General features: G+C 42.3%; 1 protein-coding gene across 2 annotated transcripts; it reads left to right on the top strand.

Moving 5' to 3' along the window:
* The first annotated feature begins 1,782 nt into the window (after nucleotides 1-1,782).
* LOC122410623 (hybrid signal transduction histidine kinase M-like) lies at nucleotides 1,783-21,386 on the top strand. Of its 2 annotated transcripts, none has more exons than XM_043418903.1 (4): nucleotides 1,783-2,900; nucleotides 18,042-18,210; nucleotides 18,339-18,396; nucleotides 18,518-21,386. In XM_043418903.1, the coding sequence occupies exons 1-4, from the start codon at nucleotides 2,810-2,812 to the stop codon at nucleotides 19,262-19,264; spliced, it is 1,065 nt and encodes a 354-aa protein (XP_043274838.1). In that variant the 5' UTR covers nucleotides 1,783-2,809; the 3' UTR covers nucleotides 19,265-21,386. The 2 variants fall into 2 exon arrangements, with proteins under 2 accessions (XP_043274838.1, XP_043274839.1); XM_043418904.1 differs by lacking the exon at nucleotides 1,783-2,900 and adding an exon at nucleotides 7,676-8,443.
* The last annotated feature ends 615 nt before the right edge of the window (nucleotides 21,387-22,001 follow it).

Below are 22,001 nucleotides of genomic sequence, written 5' to 3'. Positions count from 1 at the left end.
ATTAGTCAACGTATTGCAATGACTATTTATTCGATTCCTATAAATACAAGAGATGCTGCTCATTAATGCCAATCCGATTAGTCGACTTTGCTTTGTGATCCCAGCTTGAACTCGTCAACGACGCAGTCTCGGATCGTCGTATGAGAAATATTGAAATAACTCATCGTTTCTTTGTCGTTCAATAAAAATTCATAAAACTCTATCCCCATTGGAATTTCATTTTTTTTGAAGCTCGATCGTCGTGCAAATGAATATTCCTTGTGATTTGTTTGTATCCTGCCGCATTACACACAGAGATGAAAGCTTTACCGTGTTAAATCCGGCTCTCTGGCCTCCCCCTTCAATCTCGTCAAATATTCTCGTTTGAAAGGAAGATTAAAGTCTTTGCATCCGTTTGCCACGGAAATTGGTGAAATTGGAAACGCTTGGATCCTTTGGCTGCAATTCGATTCGATTATTTCTCCCATTTACAATTGGACAAAAATCGAATGACAGGAAATATTTGTCGTTTGAATAAAAAGCGTTTCTAGCAATGGTGAATGAGCGCCTGCGGGAGTTGGAATAAGTAAAAAAATGGAGAATAAGGATTGAATAATAGCGCCTTCGCGTTCGGTGTCAGCTTCAACAGTGCGGGTATAATTTCTCTTTTCCCGCATTTACTTTTATGTCGGTATTACCCGATGGAAATTGTAGACTGAAAAGCGCTTCGTACGATATTATCAACGTTCGTGTCCTGCTTGCTTGGATACCTCGGTATTTTTTTCTCCCCGAACGAATTACGCAAAGTCTCTAGGCGAATGAAATAACTCTGGAATCTCGACGATATCGTATCCGCTAATTTCCACCCTTTTTCTCTCATTCCAGACTGAAATTCCGTGTTCCCGTAACAATTTAATATCGGGAGGATATTAATCCGAAACGAGAATATGTAACTGAGAGCACTCTTCTCTCGTCCCAGCTTCTGCGCCATCTCTCATTTCCGCCGAAGGTGGCGAGGGTGCGAGGAACGAAAAAGGAAAAGAGCCTTCGCGAAGACTGACCTCTGTCACTGCGAAGAGCGACGAGAGACTCGTGCAAGAGACACGAAAATCTGCAAAAATAGGAGATCAAACCTCGGACGACCTCTCGTGTCTTCTGACGCCAACTATCGAAATTCAAACGCTTCCCGAAGCTGCTTCCGATCTTGAGAAACCGTTGAACCCGGCTGGCTCTTCCATCCCCCCCCCCTTCTCCTCCTCCTCGTCCTCCTCTGGCGTGTGTGTTTTCAACGCTTCTTTCCTCTCTCCTTTCATTCTTTCGTCTTCCACCTCGATCTCGGTGCCTTTCTCTCGTTTCCCTCTCTATCTGTCCACTCTCGTGAGCCGTTGCGTCTCGTTGGACTATTTTGGGAAACTGGAGCACTCGTGATCGGAAGATCGCTGTTTTTTACCCGAATTTTCTGCTCGGCGACATCAGCGACTCGATCGAAGTCGGTTCGCGTCTTGTTTTTCAGTTGCATCGAAGCAGGTTAAAAGTATATCGGGCGATAGCGACGGGAGTTTTACCGCCCTTGCCCATACGCAGCGACACAGTCGGCCATTGTTCGAATTATCACGAGCAAAAGCCTCATTTCCGGCAGCTCGAACTTTCCACGGAAGTTGATCGATTCCCCGCGCGCGCTTGCGCTCCACCAATCGTACAAGTTAGCCGGTACCTGCCAGTGCGATCTTCGAGCATCAATTTTTCTCCTCCGTTCGAAGACTCGTGCGGTTATTCGCCGCCGTTACGCCTCGGAGCGTCTGCAAGAAAGCTAAGAAGAATGTGCCGTGAGTCGATGAAATGTTGCAGGCAACTGCACAAGCGCGATCGGGAAATGGGATAAATTGATAAAACGAATCAAAGTTTCAGGAGAAATAAACGATTCTCCAATCGTGTTACGTTTTGAGACAGGACGATGGATTGGCCAGGAACAGCGGCCAGCTAGCCAATCGTCGCGCGTCGACCGACCGGAATCCAGAGGTTAACCCTCCGATGATTACGCATGTCGAACCGGAACCACAATCGCATATCTCATCAAAATATATCCTGTGACAGAGAGGGATCGAACCAAAAGAGAAAATTGATGATAATAATATTTCAATCCAAAGACTGATCGGTGATGACCGATCGTGAATTATATACGCTATTATATATATATAAACCATATACGATTTGAGGCGCTGTGAGCGTCTGTTTGTAAAACTTGTACTTTGATACGTATTCTCAACATATCGATTTTGTGTATTCTGATGAATCTCTGAAAAAAAGTCAAACGAAAGAATGATAGTCGTTCGAGAGGAAAGGAGACTACGCGATTGAGGATGAAGTCGCAACGAATGACGATCACAATGCACGTATACATTAAAAACAAATCGACGGAAGATTCTGAAAAAATATGTTCCCCGTGAATGTTTTGCGGACTCTGGGTAATGCTGCGACACGAACTCCTCCACTTTTGTTTACATCGACGACAATTTCGAGAGCCCGCTCGTGATATAAATTCGTGAAACTTGATGCGACACATTTAGTGATGTTCAAAGTGAAAAACGGGTAGAGGGAAAAGAACGATTAAAAAATGTGAAATTTTTTGTTGCTCCTCCGGTGGCCCACACAATGTTCGAGTGCGCGATTGTCAAAATCGGGGCGTGCAGACTTTGAGGTTATACGGGCTAGCTCGAGCAGGGAATTTCTTTTTTCCGTGCGAGCTCGTTGTTTTCCCACGTGCTTATTACGTGCGCGTTAAGTTCGACGTATTTAACGCCAACGGGCCGAGTAATTGCGCGACGACAGAATGGGTTGTGGACAGAGCAAAATCGGTAATATCTACTCGAAAAACAAGAAGAATAAAAACAACTCGAGCAAGAAAAGTAACGACTCGATACGTGAGTAATTTTTTTTAACTTCAGTGGAAAATATATTTCCTTTTCTCTTTGAAATATCGTGAAATAAGAAACTGAGCTCGTTTGAAAATTCATAAATGAATATCGAATGGGAAAAACTTACATTGCAAACGAGCGAATGACGAGAATAAAGCGCCAAGCACCAGTTTCTACTTACGAACGGTTTAGTGCCAGATCCTGTCGCCATCTGGCGCGGCGAGCGCTCTCGCGTATCCCCCCGTTAAACGGTACTTCTTCATGCTTTTTGAGACCGCGAGCGAGCGTTTGTTGGCCAATCGACGTATCGAAGAAATATTAATTTCGCGTATGTCGATTGTACGAATACATTTGCTACTTCCTTCCATTGGGAACTAAACTCTTTCGGTTCAAGGGAATACGTTATCGATTGAAAAACCGTTATCCATCAAATTTCTTTTCACAAATCCAGGTAAACGTTCGTTTTTTATTTTTTTCGCGTACCTCTCGGTTGTCAGCTGGTGGTATAGAGATACGACGGACACGATATAGCCATTCGAGTATTCGTAGTCTTTATATCTTCTGCGGCGTAACTTCGTGAAAAACAACACATCCGCCCTCTGTCATAATCTTATCGCGTAACGAGTTACAAAATGACTCTTTATTCATCCTTTTTTTCGTGTAATGCCGGTACGAATTTCACTCATTGACATTTGCTGGCAAGGTATAAAAACTTTGTCATTCGTGGATCAACGCATGCACGAAGAACGAACAAATTGTTTCAATGAAATTTAAAAATTTAGCATTAGAGTCTAAAAGAAACAAACGCGAAAGTCTTGAAAAGGACTTTGCGTAAAAAATTGTTTATTTTTCCATATAACGAATGAACGCCTTTTACGAAATTTATGAAAAAGTACACAATAACAATGAAGTATATAACGAAGGTCTGGGGAAAAATTCGAGACTATTGTTTTACTAGTAATAAATAAATATTGCGTTAAAGATTGAACGAAATTGGTAAAATGAGCACTGGTAAGCTCACATTTGCTTATTTCGGCATTTCGTTTCGTCTTGACTTGGCGCATTCTTCTCATAGCATTTTAGCCAGGGACGAATAAAATTTTGGGTTCGGTCAGCGATGGCTTGTAATTTCATACGCTGAAAGATGAATTGAAAAAATGTAAATTTTGAATTAATTACCCTGCCATTAATTCAGAGTGCTAATATCTTTAATTAGAAAGTAAAAATCGAGCCAATTTAGCCACCCATAAATACGATCCTACGGGCATGATCTGCCTGAATCGCCAAAGTTTCTGCTCAACTCAAACCCCGAGTTCAGCAATCGAAGATCGAGTTCTCACAATTTTCTGACTCCCTGTACACAAAAAAATACTACGCAAATGCGGTGTTTCAGTCGCGCACCACTTTTCCATACCTGAAGCAACGAATTTCAACAACTGTCACGAGGAAAATATTGTGAAAATTTTCGAGACAAGAATAAAACATAATTCTTATCAATTCTATTAGTAAAGAAAATCAGTAAATTATGAAATACTTGGGGCTTTGACCCCCCGTGTGTCCGTCTCTTTCGAAATATTTCGTCGTATCGGGACACAGGCAAGAGAAATGTAGAAATATACGCGCGCGAGCAGAGAGAAAGAAATGAAAATGAAATGCAATTTCCGACGTGTGCTGGATCGGAAGGATCGGAAGTTTAACCTTATTACGGTAGTTATTATTGAATAAACGTCCATTCCAGTTGGCTCGCACAATATGTGACACGTAATACTATATTCGAACGCCGTTTACTCGCGTATATAAACTTATGTACGTGGACACATGGTATTAAAATATCAGCAATGTACACAGGAACAAGAAACGTAATAATAAATTAGTTTATCACGGCGAATCTCGCTCGAGTTGACGCGCATAACATCACGACCCAGATTGTCTCTAATGGGAGTGAACACTGCGTACGAAACGGCCTCGTTTCTATTTATCCCCGCGCGTACCTCTGTATCCTCGCGTCACAACCTTCCGTACTCGTCTCCCTCGAAAATACTCATTCATCATTTTTCCTCGGCACACTCTCGCACTTTCAATCGGTTCGTTTGTGAAAACTTGACAATTATTTGCAAATAAGCAGTTTCCTGATTTTCTAGTCATAGAATAGCGATATTAAAATCTGCCTTTATATCGGTGTCTAAAGGGAAAAGAATTTCGTTGTAATCAGAGTATTGCTCGCGGTGCTCGTGTGTTATCATACCGTATAATACGGGTCGTTATACGAGAGCTCGATAATCATGGTCGATGCCTCCTTCGAAATGACGCCGAAGTTTTCAACGTCAAAGTCCAACGAAATGGTGTGAAAAACCCTCCAATTATTCCAGTAATTCTCCAATTTCGATTCCTGCCGAATCTGCAATTTGTAGTTTTTCAAGCTGCACCGATACTTCGTGAAATTCAAAATTGGTCAATTACAAATCGTTTTTTGCAAACTTCAGCGTCGTCCTTCGAAGGACAGTATACTCGTGACGAAATAGCACGAGAAACCCAAGTTTTTCGATTTTCGATCAACATTGACATTTTTCCGAACAATATTGGTGTTTGATGAAAATCGTCGCATCGCATTTTTTAAACTGGCTTCGCAATTCTCGATCCAGTCGGTAAATCTTTGGGGACACTGGAATATATCTACCCGCGTAAAAATGAAATTTGAAGAACGAGTCAGCTTTTCCTCCGTTGCACTTCATCACGCACACGGAAGAATATTTGTATTTAACCTTCAAGGTTGGGTCTCGTCGAAGCATCGACCACTATTTTGGTCGGGCACTCCACTTGAAAAATTTATCGATCGTAAGGACAGACTTCGTATAAAAAAAAAGTTCGATTTCAAGGTAAAAATCGCCGTCCTTAAAAGGTTAAAAAGATCGCAATACAATTTTCTCGATTCTACGGAAAATCAGCGTGGTCAGTGAATATTTTGAGTCGCATTTTGTCGTTAGAGCACGAATAATCTGGTAGGTTTACTCGGGGCGTCAATGAAGGTTCCGTGGCATTAAACCCTATCAGCGAATGACGCAGAAAAGTGAGGAATGTCACGCAATCTTGTAAGGACGCGCTATTCGTTGTGGATCTAACTGGTTCGCGTGCTAAATTAATTTTTATTCCTTTAACCGATTTGGCGAGTCAAAAACTTTCAGAATTTTAGTCCGTCATGCGTTCTTGTACTTACTGGATTTTACCGCGCAGCAGCAGCTCGTCTCACGCGCCTTTTTCATGAAATAACGCGCGTGCGTTTGTATTGTTTTGAAAGACTCGCGGTTGCGAAAAGCCATGAGCAATGAAAAAACGATATTATTGCGCGTATTAATTATCGCATTAGTTTCGAAAAGATGCTATCTCGTTTACACGCTATTTTCGATCGAATGGGGACGCTCTCCGCTAGCTCCGATATTATATTTTATTTCAAGAAAGCATCAGTGTTTTGACCAACTTGTTTACGTGCTTTTCGACGCCACGAGCTAATTATAAAACCGAGCGAGATATACCGAAGGCGATAATGATTTGTATGCACAGACAGACGTGTAGGCACGATTAAGTATTTATCACGTTCGTGTTTTGTCTCATTCAATGATTTCGAGCAAATCGAGTCTGCGCATTTGTAGAAATTTCAAGAATCAAGGATTTTCGTTCCTTGATAAATTCATCGATGCTCCTCGGGACAATTGAGAATTAGCGGAAAATGAATTGCGACTTTTGAGTATACATATTTGGACGCTTGACGACGAAGGACCCGTTGACGTCTCACTCACCATCGTTGCGACGACATTGACGTTTACTGCGACGAACGCGTTGCGCGATAAGCGCGCTCGACAAGACTCAGCCGCACACGCGATAGTCAAAATTTCGTGCATCGCCGGATCATAAATATGAATTGGGCTGATAGAAAAAAAGCCGAGTCGTCACTCGATTTTTATCGTCCGACGGTTGATCGATCGTTATTGAAAAATGTATTTTTTCTCAAGATCTTGCGTGATCGCCGAGTCTGCAACGAAATCTATAATCTTCCTCCTGCCCCAACCGCAACAGAAATTTTTATTTTTTCTTATATCTCTAAGGAACGCGACCGATCGATTATCCTCGCAGTTATGTGAGGTTATGTATTCATACTGATTACTCTACGCGAATAGTCAGTCGGGGCGTCGGGCCTCGGAGCCATCTAGCGAATTTTCAAGAGAACGGAAGCTTCCCCGTACAGTGTGTTTTGAGGAGCGCTACTAGCGATCTGGCGCCAATGGGGTTTGCGAAAAACAACGGCCGAATAGCCGATAACTCGTGGCCTGCCAAGTTTTTGCTCGCAGAAATATCGTTACACGGAGGAGACGATGTTGCATACGCAGAGCTGCTGACGCGACTCAAACGGATGTATATGTGTTTTTAACGAATCATTCTCCCTCCGCGACCCTTGCTCCGCTCTTCGACATTCCACGCTACATATTCAGCATCGTGGTAAAACTTTTCCAAGCACCCTCCTCCTCGCCTCCTCTCCGTCTTTCAATTCGTTGCAGGCGCTATTTTTTATCCACACAATTCTCGAATCATAGATTTTCATGCCTACGTGATCGAGGTCCCGTATATGAAAAAAAAATTCCGCGCACATCCCAGTTGTTCCACGTAGTACAGAGCGAATGATGGCCGGACTGGGAAAGAGAGAGAAAGAGTGGGGGTGGATGGAACACGGGCACGAGACTCGTCGAGTCCGCTCGAGCCGAGCCTGTCGACGAGCGAGCCGAGTCGTAGCGACTTTCAGTATTCATCGACATCTCGTACCGTCGAGATCAAAGCTCTGCAAAAAACCGCGTCTTATCGCGCCAAGTTTGTGCGACCGATACCCGAGAATTCTCAAACTTCATCGACTCTTCTCTCCTCGTAGGAGGAGAAGAAAAAAGATAAACGACGCTTTGAAAAAGTGGCAAAAATCGATCTATGATCGTTTTTAAGAAATTAACGGAGAATGTAAACGCGTAACCTTGTAAAGTTTCTTTTTGTTGACACAACAAGACCTTGGAGAATTTGGGCCGAATATTGAGAACCCGAAAAGGGTCTCAATATTGAGGTACTTTGAAGGATAAATAACTCGGCTTTCGTCACAGACGATTTTCAAATAAAAGTTTCATTCGAACTACAAATAGTTATATCGTTACCCAAAGTCGAGGAATAAACGGGAAAGTATCGTCGTCACATCTGCTGTTGCGGTAACGAGTGTTCCGAAAGTAAATTCGCCAAAATTTCAAGTTGAGCGGCATAAAAACAAATTGCGCCACGTATTTCGTCTCTCGCTCGTACCCGCAGAAACTCGCGTTTCGCTGTTTCTTTTCCTTCTACTTCGCTCTCGCATAGAAGAGGCGTGCGCGCGCAGCGAGACGCACGCTATCCAACGGTCGCCACCATTGCCGTCACGCTGGTTGGAATAACTGCGGAACCGCCGAGTAGAAAGCGACAGCGCGCCGCAATGTGGCTCAAAATTTTGAGACAGAATTTAAGCCACCTGGCTCGTAGGGCCAAGGGTAAGTCAATTCGAATATCGATATACGCGTATTTCATGAAAAATACATTTTTACAAACGCACGAATCTTCCGAGCCTCGATCCGCGATCATTCCCGCTATTTCGAAAGTTTCCTCCCGGCTGTACGATATCTAAAGACCGGTTGGACTTTGGATCCTTGTAAGGCTCGTCCCACGGGGGGAGAATGATTGTCTGTATGTGGATAAGTCGAATTGAATATCAAGAATTGTGCACATCATACCGGGCTGTCGTACCGCGACAGAAAAACGGAAGAATCTTCGAAATTCCCCGTCACGATCGTATTCCCGAATCGTGGGATTTTTACGCGGTACGCCCTTGTGGTCAATGTCTTCTCTTATGCATCGTCAGTCTGATATATTTATTGTTTATTGTTTATCGTCTCCTACTCGGACCCATTTTGTGTTCGCTTTTACTGCTTAATTATCATTCAATCACACTCAATCTGTAACCTCGGAAACGATTATCGATCGCGACTCTGCTCTGTATATCGATAAATTGACGCGCAGCCCTTGTACGTCTTCAAACTTCGTTCTTGAATCGTATTAATTTTTGCCCATTTTCGTTTCGGGTTCGTAGAGCGACATTTACACACGTTCGGACGTCAAGCAAGCGTGAGAATATTTGAGACGCTTGCGTTCGACGTCGTTCCTACGTACGCTCTCCGAAATTCGTTAAAACAGACTCGACGTTCGAAATAGAAGCGCGTGACGCATTATATCACCGCAATATTTCATTTCATTACTCTCTTCAAGATTATTCTTGGACCGAATTCTCATCAAGATTAAAGTCGATACTTCATACAGGGTTTTATTTTCTCATTTTCCATTCGCGTATTCCAATTCATTTTGCTCTACGTAAAATTGATTGCCCTCCCCGGTCATCCGGTGTCCAAACGAGCCAAATATTTGCGTACGCAAGCTGGTGCGAATGTACATTACCAAAAATGCAATGGGATCGTATGGAATCGCGCGAGGGATTCTCATCGAGGGTCAATAAAAACTATACGGATTTAAATGATAGCGCAATAATAAAAATTCTGTATGCATGGATGGGGGTGATTGGCTCAAAAGTCCAAGAGACAGATTCGCGGAATTTCGAATGAATGAGAATGAGAGATGATGAAAAACGTGTACGAAACCTTGAAGATGAAAATAACGTGAAAATATTGAATACTCGATTCTCGATGCGTCAGTATTCGATATAAGATATACACAAGGTGGAGTCGGGAGAAAGGGAGTCGGAGAAAAAGAGCTGCTCGTCGTTGGACGATGACGAGCGCTGATTTTCTGAGAGTACGTGCGCACCGAAAAATGAAAATAGAATGAGCGAGTAAAGATCCAACGGTGTATGTGCGAGAACAACTGCATGCGAGCTCTGGCATCGTTCGTAATATACATTTATATTTTGTAATAACGCGTGTCTGTGCGTTAATGCACGTTGAACCAATAAAAAAATCACGATTCGCGCGATGAATCATCGCCGATGCACGAAAATAACAGGAAAAATATAAATAAATCTAAAATAGGTAAAACAACTGAGATGAAAATTGAAAAGTATAAAAAAAACTTTAAAACAAGAGTTTTTTGGGTTAATGAGAGTTGAGCGGTCGGGATCGGGGACACCCGGTATGGGAACATCATTAATTTCTTCGGGTAGGCGTGTCCGTTGAATCGCATTGTTTCAAGATTATTAACCCGTCGCTGGTCTATGTATTTAACCGAGAGCCGTTAAAGCTTCTCGGGTTCTGTGAACAGAGAAATTTGCGTCACTCTTCAGGATTGTGTATATTTTAAGCATGGCGCCAAAAAACTCATCATCGTCGTACATAGAAATGCGGCGGCGGTGGCAGCAGCGGCACAAGCGAATTGAAGGAGAAAAAAAATCTGTTGCGATCTCTTGCTTAAATTTCAAACGGACGTGACTCATTCCATTGCGACTCACCTTCTGGTTATGCGCATACTTTTATCTCAGATCCATCGAGCTTATTTGTGCAAAGCGAGATCTCCGAGATACGAAATTTCGAGTAATTGGGTCGTCCCCGCATCGGTATGACGAATTTCAAACTTCAATTTTGAATACGCGTTAAGAAAGTTAATTTTTTAACGACGTATGAGCTCCTGGATTTGGTGTTTTTTCTTTTTTCCATTTCACGTGCCAGTAACTGACGTTAGGTCAATGGGATGCAAATCAAATGGACATACATATGTGCGTGGAGAGGGAAAAATGCGCGCGTTGTGCGCACGCTCAGAGTCAAGCGGGTTTCGGGCCGGGCTCGACCGGTATTGCGATCCTCCTTGCCCCCACTCTTTGTTTACTTTTCTCCGAGCCTCGTGTCTCGCCCATGATTAACCGATGCCTATTCAACGCGTTTTTATTTATCTACTCGAACGATCGTAGAGTCGTCTCTGGGAAACGACGATAAATATTTTTCACTTATTTCTGCGGATCAGCTTTTCTCGTTGCGTTTTATTTTTTCGGTTCGAGGGTAGATTATTCTGGATTTGACTCGAGCTAATCCGCAGTGATTTCTGCTGACGAACGACGTCTTCTCCTGTTATCTCTCGAGAGTCGCGCGATGAGACAACGATCCTCGCCGATTTTTAGCTTGGATCATTCAGCAATCTCGCACCGTCATTTTAATCGCTACAGGGGTTCTCGGTGCGAAATTTCAAGTGGCAGAGATACGTCGATCGATTGCGCTTTCAGATGAGAGAACGAGCCACGAATTCGCCTTCATTCGTATCCGCCAGCCGCGCATTCACGATTCCCATTACTCTATTTTTCAGTTTCGCAAATTTCTGACTCTTTGTTCGACATTCAACGGCCGATAGGAATTTAATGAAGAGCAATGAGACGCGTGCTGATTCGCACATTTTTTGCACACGTGCATCACGCCGCTTCTCGTTATCTCTGATAATGGAATCTTAGTCGTGCAATATTCGTCTTAACCGCGTTTCAGCCATTTGAACATTACAAAATATCGCTGTGCGTACAACGTTTAAAAAATAAGCTCTCTCGACGTCTTTTGTGATGACGTGCGTTATAGACGAGTGGAATTCAAGAGCCAAAGAGTATGAACCAGAATATTTGACTCGACTCCAGAATATTCCGGTTTGCGATGTTGCACAGCTCGACGCAATGAAGAAATCACTCTGTCAAACCCATGTTTATGTCTATACAGATTTCTTTCCGAGTAAATTTCATTTGTTAGCGATGAAAAAATGTTTTAAAAAACATCAAAACTCCCGATTGAAAAACTCGTGAACATAAGAGAAAATAGTAACAAACTTTAGAAAGTCTGAAATAAAAAATAGATGTCGGGATTTTCGTCGGGAGATGTCTTCAATTCTTATTCAACGATTTGATTAGAGACATTTATTTCATTTCAAACTTTCTAAAGTGTATTACTGTTTTCTTAAGTAAAGGAGTTTTTCAGTCGGGAGTTTTTATGTTTTTTTTTAAAACATTCTTTATTTCACACTTTTCAAACGACAGCTCGAAGTGAAACTAGCAACATACAACGGTGTAAAGTAGTCGATAATCGAAATGTGCTCGCGTTCCGATATGTTTAAATGAATAAAATAGTTCGCGATGAATCTTGACATACTGCAAATAAGAACACTGACGGAGTTACGTAAAAAATGGGCCAAGACGACTATCACCGTTTTCGAGAAAACTGGCGACAATGGAATATCCTCGCATCGACAGTCGGGAACTAAAATAAAAAGGGGGTTGCTGTAAATTCTGAAGGTCCTCGTAGCTCATTGAGGACAAAGATTGATTTTTTTCTTTTATTCTCAAGCGACACAAATATTTGAGGGAAAAGAGAGAAAAATAAGTACAAACGCGATCGTCCGGATATAAGGTTAGGGGCTGCTCCTCGAAACACCGATGTAAGTACCAAAATAGAAAGAGTCTCGAATGTCCGCAGTTTTAAATAGAATATTCACTCGGTCTCGTCTCTCTCTCGTTCTCTATCCCTTCGGTGTACCAACGCATCCTCAAATATTAGCATCGAGGTCGCAACAACTTAACGATAAATTATAATAGCAAAAGAATTGCAAATAAGGAATGAGGATGAATGCGAAAATTTCATCGCGTCCCTGACGTCATTGGGGCTCAAAGGAAAAAGGCATAAATTTGAGTTATCATTGGCGCGATGCGATACGCCGAGTATCCAATAACGAGGACGATTTCTTCAGCCGCATCTGTGTGTCGAATGTAACGAGATATGATTTATCTTGCCGAGTACATTTATCGAGAAATGAGTTTGAAAAAGAATCGTCCCACTACTCGAGCGTACTTGGGAGAATAAAATGAATACAGGGTGTCCCCGACGAGCTCCAATGGAATTTCCAGTTTTCGTACGATTCTCAAGAGAGAAAAGCCCCGCGTCGACGTCACGATCGAACGAAAAATTCGTTTCGAATTTTTCCGGTCCACCGGGTGGTCAGCCTACGATTTTCACAATTGCCTATCCCACCGAGCGCGTTTCGAGAAAAATAAGGAAAAATGAATAGAGCTGTGACGTTGACAGATCGATGATGCGTAGGCGCGTAGTAGCGCGAGTCAAGGCGGTAACGAAAATCGCACCCTGTACAGCCTGCGCAGTATGAATACCGCCGGCGGCCGGGTGGTGTAAACAGCTGCCGGCATCCTTCAAGCTGGTGCTTATGGTCTCGCTTCGAGTTAGCCTCGATTCTACCGGCACCAAGCGCCGATATAGTCGCATCTGCGTTACCGTTGTTGAAGCCGCTGCGGGAATAAGTAACGCCGCACACGAGAAGAGAACTCAACGAAAATCGTATTGTTATTCGTGATTCAGGATGAAAGAATAAATCTCATTTTCAATAAATATGTCATGTAGCAGGTGCAGGTGCAGGAAGATCAATTATTTAGAGCGGCTATTTTTTTTTCATGCTTCGCGTTGGCACGGATCGATTAATCAGCTTGTTGCGCATACCCTTTACGATTCTATGGACAATGCGTTGGTTGAACGCTAGCTCCCCGTCTGCAACGATGAATTTTGGCGCCGTTCAGTCGCGACGCGGTCGCACTTGGTTATTCCCTTCGGGCTATGCCACATTCGTATCATTGTTCTATCCTACGATCGATCGAGCATGAAATAAATAACGATCGGCCGAGCGCGCGCGCAAGCATGCCGCAATTATCGCGCTCGAATAATTTCTCGGGCTCCTCTCCAGTTCCATTTTTTTTCTCAAAACTTTTGCCTCCTTTTTTCGGCCTGAATATTCATCTACCCAGTTAGGATGGCAGCTCTTTATCTTATTTTTTGGAATACCATTTTGCGTGATCAGTGATATTATCGTGTTGTGCGATAGTAAATAGATAAAAAGAAGGCGGAGCCAAAAGCTGGCCGAAGCCTCGCGAGTGTGTTTCGCGTGTTGAGCGCTGGCAAAGACCACCGAGTCGCGGGGGGCTGTGACTTCGCCGAGCCGAGTATACCGAGCGAATCGCTGCTGTGTTCTTTTGCTCTAGCGACGAAACGTGCGGGGACTCACGGGTAGGCGAATTCAGGGCTGCGCGCTAACGTTCGTTCGCATATTACCGGATCGTTGAGCCACCGCGCTTACAAATACCTCGACGACCCTCCATCGCGCTATCAATAAAATAAACTTATCGATTTTCGTAGTTAAAACTAATGGCTGGGTATACGGCGATAAAGAAAAATTTTGCCGCGAGTACAGGGTCGATTGAATGAGAAACTCGTTACACCGGAATTGGTTTTGTTGCGCTCATGCGGCTGCTGGCTCCGCGTGGTCCAACACTACCTTTACGAATCACCGCGCATCTGTTGGACGTTTTATTTCAGGCCAAGAGATCTGTAGTTCCCTTGAATATGAATCATTAAAAGAAGTTACGCAACCGAACACAAAGTCGCATTATAAATGCGTAATGTCTCGAAAAAATGTCCGCGTACGCGGTTCTACGTTCAACGATTCGTCCATCGTCAGCAATTTGCGGCAAACTTCCGGTCTGGCTACTCGACGTCCTCATCCGGGGGTACCTCTTTCTCCCATCCGTCCATCACCATTGCGTGTGTTACCACGTACTTGGTGTGTACGATCCGATCCCTCGGCTAGTACCGAGGATGCCGATTTCGCGACTCGAATCGTCTCTCATTACATTCCTCGTAATTCGAGACTCATCATCGATAGATCGGTAGATCGGGGCATCCCTTCATCGTTCTTCTTGTTCAGCTTAATTTTCCTTCTATCGCTAAATATTTTATACTGAGAAATTGATATACCAGATTTATCCGATATTCTCTTAATATAAATATGCTTACGCCGAAGGTACATAAATAATATTCGCGCTGCTCCGCGGTTTAACACACGCTGCGTCCGTATACATTTGTTCTGTGCGACGGTGTCGAATGACCTTCCGCGGCGCGGTACTTGTAAATCCTTGCTTTTCGAAGGAACGAGGATTGACTCATCGACGGTAGAGAGGGGGCAGCAGCGCTTTTCTTGACAAAAAAAAATGCCTAAATATATTTTCAACGTTTCATTGATGTGCGAGCAAACGATTTGGTAGCTATCGAATATCTGCGTATCGCGTTTTCCCGCGGTCGGGCTTCATCAGTTCCCTCTGCGTTTCGGTACAACAGGCGAAACTTATTTTATACCAACAATATACATGTACGACCTCTTTGCGTTGACGCTGAGTTGCCGGATCGATATCCGGAGCCAGGAGCAGTGGCCGATCCCTCGCGCCCCTCTTACCCTCTCCATTTCCGCGCACTTCTTGTCATCCTACATCCTGCTCTGATATGCGGTGACCCGTGAAGAAAATCTATGGTAAATCACCGTTTCCGGCTCTCGCTTTTATCACCGAAACGAGATAAGTTTGCGCGTATTATTAGCACTGCATTGCTGCGAATACGGCAATAAACTTGGAAACTGAGAATTTTGGGTGCTCACGGAATTCCCACGGGTCTCCGTCGATCATTGGTTTTTTAATTATTTATTATAATTAAAAAATCGTTGAATCGTAAGTAAAGTTTCCCACGCGATATTGTCCATTCGATCGAACACGTCCGTCAGCTTGATTTCCCTTCCGATTACGAAATTAATCTCCGCGCGAACGGCGGAATGACCGAGCGTGAGGTATTCATATTGGAATTTCGTATTAACTTCAAACACACTCGGATCTCCGTATTTTTTATCTCTCTTGCTTGAGCATGCACACCGACGCTCGCGCGCATGCGCACAGGCTTGTTATCAACACTTGAGCAACGCTCGATCCAGCGCAAAAACTCGCTTAGATAATTATTCATTATTTTTTCAGTACATATCCGATAATCGCACATTTTTTCATCATTGCCAGAATCATTGGAACGTTTTAACGAGTGTGACGAAGCATAAACGTGTTTTCATTCGCAAAAATAGTTTCCTCGTGAAATCTTTCAAAATAAGTCGCATTAAAAATTTATCTCGCGAGCATCGACCGACTTATTTATTGTTTAACGATCACCACACCGAGTGAACTGCTCGAGCGTGTGATCAATTCATCACGAATGACGGAACTACCTTAAGACGAAGAGAATCCATCGAGAATCTCTACGTCAGGCTTGGCGGTCGTATACGAAAGCCTCCGCGCCACCGAATTCCTTTCCACTCTGACCGTGACTCATTTATTTCGTAGCACGTATAGAATCCTCATTACCATACGCTAATACGCTCGAGGTACAAAACGACGAGGTCCCTTTCCAAGAATAGAATTTTGCCACGACCGTATTAATTGAGGCGATTCGCTTATGCGTTGATTTAAACTGTCAAGAATACGCGCGAATATTTTCTCGCAATTATCATCGAGGGTGAGAATTTTTTTCCGGGATAACGCGAGTTTTTCCCACTTCGTAATTCCTATTATTAATATTCCTCGTATTTTCCAAGCATCATTTCAGAGAGTATTTATTTTGTAAACCAATTTTCATGAATTCATTAATATTGTGCACGCAGAACAACTCTATCTGTATTTGTTTATACTTCGTTTGCACGTGACTCGCTATACTCTCCCCTCGTCAACAACGCGCCAGTTGGCGTAATTTTTTTCTTCTCTTCTGCACATCACAGTCATTCGATCTCGTGTCCCAAGCCGTACTATACATCGCGTGTTTATTTGTGTTCCCATTGTGATACGAGCGGAGAGTTCGTTCTCCTTTGCTCTCGTTCACGTCTCTTGCCAACCAATTAATGGACCGCCTCCTAAACAAACACTTATCTGCCACAACTGCCACATTTCGCATTCATAAATAAATCGAGTTTCCTCATCTCGTGAAAAACAGTGTCACGAGATTCGAAAGAATAAAAACACTAACTGTGTGATCTACTTGTGAATGTACGTCGATGAGCATTTTCCGAAACGCAACTTTTTTCGGGAAGTCGTCACGCTACGATCCCAGCTGCGGACTCTAAAAAATCACATACTTTTTCGAATTAACAATTTTTTCATTCCGAAATGTGTAATTCATACTGAAGTGAAAATCAAGCTCGATTGTAAAATTAGTATTGCGACAGCTAAGGCGAGGACTATTCGTGTTCTTGAAGCGCGCACCGCACGAATAACGAAACTTAGGGAAAAAGTCCTGTTATTGCTACAGACTTTCGACTTTATGGATCCTAATATTATGGGGAAAAAAATGTTTATAAATTTTTTTTCTCCCTTAATCGCGAGGTACGATGAAAAACAGTTTTGGGCGGGACACCGATGACTCACCGTTACACACGAGGGCTTAAAAATATCAATCGTAAAAGTAACGATGGAAAAAATTAATAATAAAAACGTTGTTTTCCGGTTGGCATCTTGAAAAGTGACGAAATGGAGAAAAAAAATATATATTCACATTTCATTTTGAACGGTTTGAAACCGCGTTGTAAACTCGACGAAGAATCGGAATTGGATTATATTATCCGCGATAAGATCAAACATTGTTTACTGGATATTCTCAAGTGCGTTAATTAACGACCTTTCGACACTGTTTGTGTCGCGACACTGCGCTGCATATTTTCAAACGCATACTATAGAACGGACCAGCACACGTATATGAACCGGGAATATCATTTTTTACGACGGAATAAAAATAGACGCGTGATCGTGTCGAAGCTTTTTAATCCGTGTCAGACCGCTGTCTTCCGTCTCCGCGTTTTCCTTCTGTAAACAAAACTTTCGATTTTGTGTGTTTCAAATCGATCGTTGAAATTTTACGACACTCGTGTGGTCGCATGATTTTTCATCAATTTATTTCCCCCTAGATCGCTCGACCGTACTTGTCGCCGTGTGAAAAAAACATGAGCAGACTTTAGCTTTATAAAGAGTTTCGAGGCTTTCGCTCTTAACCTCGCAATGACCTTGGATTTTCAATGCACTCTCGTATATCCCTATTTTCGCATTTTCCTGCTCTCTCTCTCTTTATTTCTCGATCCATTTTGTTATTTTTAACCTCCACGTGAGGGACCGCGTGACTATTTCATGCTGCTATGACTATTATTCGATGCATATTCGTTGATTCTTGCTGGATATTCAATAGTTTTTTTCTTTCTCTCTGATCTTAGGATCGGCTTCGATCGAACAGAAAAACGGAAGTACGAAGAGCAACAAAACGAACAACAATGGGGCCGAGGTCAATCGAAACGAGGACAATCAAAACGGCTCGGTCGACGTCAAGTCCCAGGCAAAAAAGAAGTCCGGTGGGCCCGGAAGTGGACCACTGTTGCAACAAGCGTAAGTAATCTTCATAAATACAATATTATTTCATTGATAAATAATGTGAAGAATGCGATACGTTTTAAAAATTCCAGCGTGCTTTTTCAAACTCGTTTGTGAAAGAAAAAAAATGGTTTTGGTTGCAGCGAGGTGTCTTCCAGTCAGCTGGACTTCTTCAAAATGCTGGATGAAAAAATTGAAAACGTAAGTATTTTCTCTGGGAGGACAAGAATATTTGGATATTCGTTTGAAATACAGGCAATTGAAGAAAAAAAAAAAATGTGACGGTCGGTTTGATTAAGAACGTCTCTTCTCATTGACGCAGGGTCCGGACTACGACGAGAGTTTGGACGCGACGATGAGGGCTGAAAGGATATCGGATTTGATGCGTCGTTGGGAATTGGCGAGTATGAGTTGGTCGAGCGTCGCGGATTTGAACAATCCAGTTTGTTTGATGATGCCGTCGACCGAGAACGTTGGATTGTCGAATTCTCGTCAGAATTTGACTGCGAAAGATCGGGAAGGAATGAGGAACATAATCGGTGGTCGTCCGGATAGCGCTCCTGTCTTCGGGAGAAACGCGAATCGCGTTGATGGATTGCAAGAGGTTAATTCACCTTCGGCGAATATGCCGAGGCACGTACTCGAGTCGATAACCCAAAGTCCGACCCAGAGTCTGAAGAACGCCGGCTCATTATCGGTCTGCACCGATTCACCGACGAGTCTCCACCGTTTCCAGGATTATAATACGAAAGAGTACAACGCGAACGTTGCTGCTACGATTAATCCGCGAGTATCACGCTCGAATTATGAAACCTCAGGCGGGGGTGCTGTCAACGGTGAATACGTGACGCAACAAGCGCTCTATCGGGAACAATATCTTCAACAGACCGGTATTATTGCTGTACAACCGCAATTCACAGCGAGCCACAACAACAGTCCCAATAACGTCGTGTCCAGTGTTTTGCGTAACAATCCATACGTACAACAATTCCAATTGGCCAACAATTCCAGCCCTCAACATTTCGCTAGTCGCAAACGTGGCTACAACAACACCGCCCAAATGACGTGACCGGTATGCCCGTTGATCCTCTGACACGTGACAAGACTGATTAATAACGCTCCAAGTCGCCGCCTACTAACGAGCCGCGCTCCTCGAACCCTTCGAGTCGATCTTTTCCTCATTTTCCTCGAGATTTATTCAGTCGCGAATTTACTACCGAGTCTTTAACAAATAACCTCGTTTTCGCTCGTTCAACGCGAGGCAAAGTATCGAGCTTTTTTAAGGACAATTAAAACCCGCGAATCTTGCGCGACGTTTTTATCCAACATACATTTTTCTCGTATCTAATCGTCACGAGATGTCCGCTGCGTTTTTCTAAAACATCCGTGACCAATGAAAAAAAGCAGAGTCAAAGGGCTTGCAACGAAAAAAAAAACAAACAAATCAAACAGAACAGAGTAAGCCTGAAGAAAAACGAGCATGAATTTTAATCGAATTTCATATTTGATGAGCTCGCAAAAAAATCGATATTCGCGTATAAAGAACTGAGTGTGATAAACGAGCTCGAATTAATGTTGAATTTCAATATCCGAAGGACTCGTTTCGAAAAATTTCACAAATAAATTGAAGAAATAGTCTGAAAAATGAGTCCGCATTACAGCCAGCCGGATTTCATTCTCGACGGACCGATTAAAAAAACGAACTTGCAAAAATGAAGGAAAAAAACGTACCGAATTATTGTTGAATTAGAACCTTCGCACTCGAAATCTTCGACAACAGGAGTCATAACGAGTATACGACAAAAAACATTTGAGCGTTGACCGAAAAATTCACGATTCAGCGAAAAAATGGTGTGCACTGATTTATCTTGAAATTGAATTAGCGATTCGAGAATTGATCTTCGTAAAGTGCCAAAAGCGACAAAGTATATCAAGTTTGAAATAAAATTCCACGGGGTCATGCCGGGTACCAGAAAACTTTCGAAATATATCCACAAAAGTATAATTCGTGTCAATATTCGATGTTTCTTGTTGAAAATCTGAAGTAATAAAACTGCGAGTCAGGAAAAAAAATATAGAAGGAGAGAGAAAGAAAAATTGACAAAACGTAAGTGATGTGTGAATCTGACGTTAGAATTTTGTATAAATGTATTAGCGGAGGGTATCAGTGGGCAGCATCCATATAAATATATAAATAGTACACGCATGTATATACATATAAAATACATCTGTGCGAATATAACGCGTACATAAAAATACACTCGTTCACGTATCAATGATACATACATGTTCTGTGTGCAAGGGAACGAAGAAAATCTGGTGAAAAAATTGCTGAATGTAATAACCGTGTATAGAAATTCGATGTATATCGCTCTACTCGTGAGATCACATATATATATGTATCGATACTGTATATATAACTTGTTGAGACCCAGAGTATCCGCGTGTACCTTCGTTCAATTTTGTAAAAAGCGTTGTACCGTTCGACATCGAGGGCAAATCAATCCCCGAGTACAAATGTGTCGTTTTCAAAAATCCATTTTACCATTTCAAACATAGCGATTAATAATTTTTCCAAATTTCTAAACACCTGCGTTTTTCTACGAAACGTCAAAACCGTCAGGCGCCAACTTTTACATTTTTTCATTTCCAATTATTCTGGGTCTCGAACGAAGGAATTTATGTGCGTATGTATAGTACATGTGTATGTATATGAAACTTGATACCTTATATATGTGTTTATATGTATACTATTTTCACGACAAGACATTTGGAAACATTGACGCGCGATGACTGTATTATATTTATATGTTGACAATATGTTAAAGGTGGAACGATAGAAGACAAAAAGAAATAGAAATGCAAAAGAATTGAAGTAACAGACAAAAACAACAGAGAAATGATACTACCGATATAATAGTTGATGATTGAGAGAGTTTTATATATCATGTTGACGCATTGTCGCTAATAAATTATATACGCATCGTCGAAAATGAGATGAACGATTATGGGACGAAAGAGTGAGAGGGAGAAAACAAGGTGTATGAGAGATTTACTTTTATCGCCCAATATCAGCGCCTCCGAGCGCCATCTTCAAGTACCAAAACTTTAGTTCCTTCGAAATCGTGTTTTTTTTTCGCTCTTTTTGATAAATAAAAGAAAAAAACTGAAAAAATTCGTCGCCCCTTAAATTTTCTTCGTGTTTCTTCTTTATTTTTGACGCCTCTCGTGTAAATAATATCTTGGATTTGGCTGCATATGTTGGTAATCCGCTTGGACACTTTACTAACAAGATACACCGCAGCACGGCTCACCCCGAAACCTTCGCGGGTACGTCTATAATCTCGTTTATTTATTACTCGGATCGTGTACATTACCAATGTACACATCCGTTTTGTACTCTAGCTTTTTTTTTATCTTGTAATTCCGTGTCAAGGTTACGAGGAAATGCAATTAATAGTATACGTAGTTTACGCTCGTTATTCCGTGCCTTTTTGTTTTTCCAGTGTTGTATTCACATATATCGATCCCAATGCGTTGCCCAATTAGAGAACGTTTTAGTTTTTTCAGAACAAACGGATCGTCCTCATCATTTTATTTAACTCGTAAATATTTCAATTCCAATTTTTGTTTCAAGAACATTTGTATTACATTTATCCACTATAATTGCTAATATATTTCATTATAATTCCGATCGAAAAGTTTTTCCTATTGTTTTTTAACTTCCGCTATTGCAACGGAAATTCATTGTTTGTTCGGCACTGATTGAATTGCCGAACCGTTTCATATACATCGGAAGTTCAATA

Source organism: Venturia canescens, chromosome 5 (assembly GCF_019457755.1).
Source record: "Venturia canescens isolate UGA chromosome 5, ASM1945775v1, whole genome shotgun sequence".
Classification (NCBI taxonomy): Eukaryota; Metazoa; Arthropoda; class Insecta; order Hymenoptera; family Ichneumonidae; genus Venturia; species Venturia canescens.
The sequence above is the reverse complement of the archived record's forward strand: the minus strand, read 5'-3'. Positions and strand labels throughout refer to the sequence as shown.